This window comes from Phodopus roborovskii, unplaced genomic scaffold, assembly GCF_943737965.1.
Source record: "Phodopus roborovskii unplaced genomic scaffold, PHOROB, whole genome shotgun sequence".
Classification (NCBI taxonomy): Eukaryota; Metazoa; Chordata; class Mammalia; order Rodentia; family Cricetidae; genus Phodopus; species Phodopus roborovskii.
The window spans coordinates 54,145,807-54,152,489 of NW_026126480.1; the positions used below are offsets into that span (position 1 = coordinate 54,145,807).

A 6,683-nucleotide genomic window follows, 5' to 3' on the forward strand; every position below is an offset into this window, starting at 1 on the left:
AAGAGTATAAAAGGATTACCTGGTGTTGGATGACTATAGTACCAGCTACTCAGAACCCAGGAGCTGGGGGGAGGGGGCATTGCACACCTTTAATCCCAGCATTTGGAAGGCAGAGTTAGGACCTGGATCTCTGTGTTCAAGGGCAGTGTGGTCTACAGAGTAAGTTCCAGGACAACCAGGTCTACATAGAGAAGCCCTGTCTGTAAAAACAAACAAACTAACTAATAATGATAAAATAATAGTAGTAAATAAAAAGTAAATAGAAAATGCAGGGGTTAATTCTTCAGACAGATTCCCAGGGGCCATCCTGGGTGCCTGGCCCAGTGCACAAACCTCCAGAGGCTTCCAGGAAGGGTGAGAAGGGGACCCTGGCCAGGCTATGCAGTAAGCCCTGGGAGTGGGGAGGGCAATGTGATGCCTGTGTCACACATGCCTATCCCATTGTGTACCCCATGCCCATACATGGCCTTGCACAGGTCCTGTCATAAGCAGCCCCGCTCACCCAGCCTATAGCCCAGCCTCCACTCAGCCCAGAATCTTGCACCCTGCCCTCCTGCAGCAGGAGCCCAGTGAGGCATTTCCTGTTTGGGGGCTGCCTCCTCCCGCTCTAAGTCCAGGTTCCCAGGGCCCCTGACTGAGCCAGGGTAAGGGGAGGGCAGTCGTTGGCCTCCTCCACATTCCCTAACCCCTAATGCTGATCCTGCTGGAGCCAGAAAACTTGGGAGTGAGATAGACTGAGCAAAGGTGCTTATCAAATACATGTCTGGTTGAGGTTGTCCACGTGGGGGTTATCAAGTGGATTCTCACGTAGGGAGGAATGGGAGGAGCTTTATAGATTAGATCGTTTAGCATGCCATATCACCCTTGCCTGTCCACTTAAGGGCTTAACATGTCAGGAGGACTGGGGTTTGGCCACCTGAGATAGAGATAGATAGGGGATGCTCTTGCCAGGAGTTGAAAGAGGAGCCTGCACACACATACATGTGATGGGAAAGGACTGGCCCAAGCTTGTCATTGAGCTGAGAGTGCAGCTACATACTGATACTGGTGAATCCAGAGTATCTTAGGAAGTCAACTTCACCCTAGCTGCCTTAGCTGCAGACCCTGCTGGAGTTTCAGAGGGTAGACTAGGGATGCCTCTCAGACAGACAGTTGCGCTTTTCCCTGACTTTCATCTCTGTAAGGCCTGAGGTAGCCCGTTAGTTAACTGCACCTCCTCCCCTCCTCTGTCCTTCGCCTCTCACCCCAGAACCCCCCACCCCACTGCTTCCTGCTCCAACAGCCCCCGGGGAGCTAGCAGGGGAGCTGGCAGCCGCCCCAGCCCACTCCTTACAAGGCATGAGTCCTCAAGGCCCGCCCCCGGCCCTCCCGCCAGAGGCCTTGATCCCTCCCTCTGTCAAGAGCAGCGGCGGGCCGGAGCCGGGCCAGTCAGGGGGGCGTCGCGATGCTGCTGCGCCTGCTGCTGGCCTGGGCGGCCGCGGTGCCCACACTGGGCCAGGCCCCCTGGACACCCGAGCCCCGAGCCGTCTGTGGCCCGAGCAGTTGCTACGCTCTCTTCCCCCGGCGCCGCACCTTCCTGGAAGCTTGGCGGGCGTGCCGCGAGTTGGGGGGTAACCTGGCCACGCCGCGGACCCCGGAGGAGGCAAGGCGTGTGGACAACCTGGTGGGCGTCGGACCGGCCAGCGGGCTGCTGTGGATTGGGCTGCAGCGGCAGGCTCGACAATGCCAGCCGCAGCGCCCACTGCGAGGCTTCATATGGACCACGGGAGATCAGGACACCGCCTTCACCAACTGGGCCCAGCCGGCTACGGAAGGACCCTGTCCGGCCCAGCGCTGTGCAGCCCTCGAGACCGGTGGAGAGCATCGCTGGCTCGAAGGCTCGTGTACACTGGCTGTCGATGGCTATCTCTGCCAGTTTGGTTTTGAGGGTGCCTGCCCTGCCTTGCCAGTTGAGGTGGGCCAAGCCGGTCCAGCTGTCTACACCACGCCCTTCCACCTCGTTTCCAGTGAGTTCGAGTGGCTGCCCTTTGGCTCCGTGGCAGCCGTGCAGTGCCAGGCTGGCAGGGGAGCCTCTCTGCTGTGTGTGAAACAACCTTCAGGTGGCGTTGGCTGGTCCCAGGGTGGCCCGCTGTGCCCAGGGACAGGCTGTGGTCCTGACAATGGGGGCTGCGAACATGAGTGTGTGGAAGAGGTGGATGGTGGTGTGTCCTGCCGCTGCAGTGAAGGCTTCCATCTAGCTGCAGATGGACACAGTTGTGAAGACCCCTGTGCCCAGGCCCCCTGTGAGCAGCAGTGTGAGCCTGGTGGGCCACAAGGCTACAGCTGCCACTGTCGCCTGGGCTTCAGGCCAGCTGAGGATGAGCCACACCGCTGCGTGGACACGGATGAGTGCCAGATCGCTGGAGTGTGCCAGCAGATGTGTGTCAACTATGTTGGTGGCTTTGAATGCTATTGCAGTGAAGGTCATGAGCTCGAGGCAGATGGCATCAGTTGTAGCCCTGCAGGAGCCATGGGTGCTCAGGCTTCCCAGGACCTTAGAGATGAGTTGCTGGATGATGGAGAAGAAGGGGAGGATGAAGAGGAGGCCTGGGAGGTCTTTGATGGCACCTGGACAGAGGAGCAGCAAGTCCTATGGATGGCACCTACACGACGGCCTGACTTTGGTCTGGCTTATAGGCCCAATTTCCCACAGGACGGAGAGCCTCAGAGATTGTACCTGGAGCCTACCTGGCCACCCCCTCTCAGTGCCCCCAGGGGCCCCTACCACTCCTCAGTGGTGTCTGCCACACGGCCCATGGTGATCTCTGCCATGAAACCCACACTACCTTCTGCCCACAAGACCTCTGTTATTTCAGCCACACACCCACCCCTGAGCCCTATCCATCCACCTGCCATGGCCCCTGCCACACCTTCAGCTGTGCTCCCTGAGCACCAGACCCCTAAAATCAAGGCCAATTATCCAGGCCTGCCTTTTGGCTACAAGCCTGGGATTATTTCAGACACTCACCCAGCACAGCCTCCTGCTTACCAGCCCCCCACTATCTCAACCAAGTATCCTCAAGTATTCCCTCCCCACCAGTCCCCTATGTCTCCAGACACCCATACTATCACTAATTTGCCTCCAATCCCACCTAACCTTGACCCTGGGGATACCACTTCCAAAGCCCGTCTACACCCCCTAGTCCCAGATGTTCCAGGCATCAGAACCCAGGCTCCCCAGCTTTCCAGCTCCTCAGCTGTCCAGCCCTCACTGCCCAGCAGCTCCAGGTCCTCAGCCCATGAAGCCCCTGTGCCTGCTGCCACCAATCCTCCAGCCTTCCCTTCTACCCTTCCCCCTCAGAGCCCTACTAATCAGACCTCAACTAGCAGCCCTACACGCCCCTATTCCAGAGCCCCTCTAGTTCCAAGGGAAGGAGTTCCCAGTCCTAAATTGGTGCCATGGCTGCCCTCAGTGGCCTCTACTGCAGCTCCAACAGCCCTGGCAGAAGCGGGTCTGGCAGGCCAAAGCCAGAGGGATGATCGATGGCTGCTGGTAGCACTCCTGGTACCAACATGTGTTTTCTTGGTGGTTCTGCTTGCACTGGGCATCGTGTACTGCACCCGCTGTGCCCCCCATGCTCCCAACAAGCGCATCACTGACTGCTATCGCTGGGTCACACAAGCTGGGAACAAGAGCCCAACAGAACCCATGCCCCCCAGAGGCAGCCTTACAGGGGTACAGACCTGCAGAACCAGTGTGTGATGGGGTACAGATACCCCTTATGGGGTAGGAGGAAGGAACTTACTTTGGACACATGGATGAGACTGCACCAGGGACTTATGGGGGCTACCCAGCTGAACAGAAGGGGTTCTGCTCCTTGGGGCCAGAATTCATGGCAAAGGACACACCAAGGCCTCTAGGACCTCAAGGGGTGGGTGCTGGGATCTTCTCCAATAAATGGGGTGCCAACCTCACCCAAAGCTCCTGACCCCTGATGCCTGAGGGAAAGGTCTGGAAGGACTTGTGGGAGGGGAAATAGAGCTCCCTCCCATTTGTCTAGGTAAGGTTAGGGTTCTTTAAGAGGAGGCATACTTCAGAGTTTTCACTTCTGGGGGTTTGGCAAGGAAGAAAGTCCATATTTGTTCATCTTTTTATTAAAAGGCAAAGAAAAGCAGGGGAAGGCCTTGAGATAAGGATCTCCGATGAACTGGAGTCCAACGGGGGTTTGGAAGTCACAGGTAGGGTGGGGCTGGAGATCTAGGGGAGGAAGGAATCTCCAGTGATTGGCATTTCTGAACTTTCTTCTAAACACTCTTTCCATCGTCATAGGCTGCCTTAAAAATCTGGGTTGGAGGAATCAGGGTCACCCAAAGATGCTAGCACCCTACGGTTGTAGGCGGTGGAAGGGGGAGGTAGGAATAGGTGCCCAGGAGGCTGGGATGGGGAAACAAGACCTTCCCATTAGAGGACACACTTCACTCTCCACCCTGTGGGGTGGAAGTGGTCCTAGGCGAGAACTCAGAAGACCCTAGCTTGAGCAAAGGCCCAGGACATTCAGGGCTGGTGCTCTAAGAACCAGGAACTGTCTGGTCAAAGATTACTAAGTGTGGGATAACCCCCCTCATCATGGGCTGATTGTCCTTGGGGGGAAGGGACGGGACCTGGGAGAGGGAGGCGCCGGTTCCATCACCTCTGTAATTTTTCAGCTCAGCCCTCTCTGGGGCCTCTAATTAGGACTGGGCAAAACCGCACCCCCACCACAGGCAGGTGAGGAGGGGTGGCCCAGCGCGCCCTTTCTCTACCCGAAACCCCTATGCCACACTCTGTCCCAAGGACTGTACTTCAGACCAGGAGAACGGGTACGGAGCTGGGGACCAACTGGGAGTGGGGGTTAGCAGAGGGGGCGGAGGGAACGCATCTCCCGGGTAGCCACTCTCACGTTCCCCTAACTCAAACCAGACGTCCCTGCCAGATCCTTCCCAGCTTTAACCTCAGAGACGCAGTCGAGGGGTGGGGGTGGGGGGTTGGTGCATGGAGTGGAGGGAGGTCGCCTGGTTTTCCAGAAAGCCTGAGTCTGAGGGGATGCAGGTACCATTTATGGAATAACACCGGCTGCTGGGAACAGAGGCCTGAAGCGACTTCCCGTGACCCCTGGCAGAGGGTAGACAGCACCCTGAGGGAAAGAAAGAGTTAAGTGCGCTGCAGTCCGCGGGAGGATGGATGTAGGGAAGGGGGCCCAGAGCCGGCTCTTTGTCATCTGGTAATGAGCACCAGATGCGGAGCTGCGTGCGGGCCTAAACAGACGGCCTCCCAGGGCATAGCCCCCGCCTGCGCCCAGAGCCCAGACCCAGACTCCGCCTCGGCCAAAACTGAGTCTCAGGCTCCGCCCATTAACTCCCAGGCTGCGCTTCACTTCACCCAGGCTTTGGTTATCAGCCCCGCCCCTCCAATCCACCAGCCACACCCCTTGGAGGGGGCGAAAACTCTCCAGAGGCCCCGCCCTGCCGCCAAAGCAATAGCCTCGCCCCTTGCCAACTCAAGGATGCCTTCAGGACTACTGCCGGTCCCTCTGCCCTATCAGCTCCTTCAGGGCCCCACCCGAAAGCAACAACCCCCTCATCTGGGCACAAGCGGAGACAAGAGGAGTTTATAAATCTTGTCTTCCCCTAGGTATGAACTCCGCCCAGAGTTTGCACATTCTCATGCAGTTATGTGCTTCATTTCTTCACAGAGTCAGGGACTCTCCAGGAAATCCCGCTGAAATACAAACTCTGTTCGTAAGAGACACAAGCAAACCCCGCCCTCTGGGAATGGAGTTGCCCTGGAACTCTTCTTCAGACTCCGCCCCCTCACTGAGCTCATGCCTGCTGAAAAACTACCTCAAGATAACAGAACCCCTCCTCTGCCTAGCCCTATGAAGACTCTCACAAGCCACGCCTCTTAATAATACCTTTAATTCGGGTCCACCCAAGGAAGCCCTTAAAAGCCGCAAGATGGCTCAATGGACAGACTCCTGCAGTTAATCCTGACGGCCTGAGTACCACCCTTGGGACCCACATGGTAGAAGGAAAGGACAGACTCCAGCAAATTTTCCTGTGACTACCACCAATACAAAACAATAAAAAAAAAAAAATCTTAAAGCATATTCCGGGGGCTGGAGAGATGGCTTAGGGGTTAAGAGCATTGACTGCTCTTCCAGAGGACCTGAGTTCAATTCCCAGCACCCCACCCACATGACAGCTCACATCTGTCTGTAACTCCAGTTTCAGGGGACCTGAAACACATGGCAAAAACACCAATGCACTTAACAATACATATATAAAAAGAAAATAAAGGTAGAATTTAAAAAAAAAAGTGCCAGGCGGTGGTGGCACACTTCTTTAATCCCAGCACTCAGGAGGCAGGAGGCAGGAGGCAGAGGCAGGAGGGTATGTGTGAGTTCCAGGCCAGCCTGGTCTAAAAATCCAGGATAGCCAGGGCTATTACATAGAGAAACCCTATCTCGAAAAACCAAAATTAAATATAGAAATAAAATAACAATAATAAAGTCCTCTCTTTAGATTCCCTTGAAGTACCTCCCACTCAGAGAAATAAACCCTGTTCTCTCTCTCATGTTCCGCACCTCCCACATCTAGACTCCGCCTCCTTGGAAGTAAAACACACACTCGGTGCGCGCTTAAATAAGCCACATGGACAGTCACCC

General features: G+C 56.1%; 1 protein-coding gene across 1 annotated transcript; it reads left to right on the forward strand.

Annotated features, from left to right (window-relative positions):
* The first annotated feature begins 1,399 nt into the window (after positions 1-1,399).
* Positions 1,400-3,954, forward strand: Cd248 (CD248 molecule). Its single transcript, XM_051193611.1, has one exon. The coding sequence runs from the start codon at positions 1,445-1,447 to the stop codon at positions 3,740-3,742; it is 2,298 nt and encodes a 765-aa protein (XP_051049568.1). The 5' UTR covers positions 1,400-1,444; the 3' UTR covers positions 3,743-3,954.
* The last annotated feature ends 2,729 nt before the right edge of the window (positions 3,955-6,683 follow it).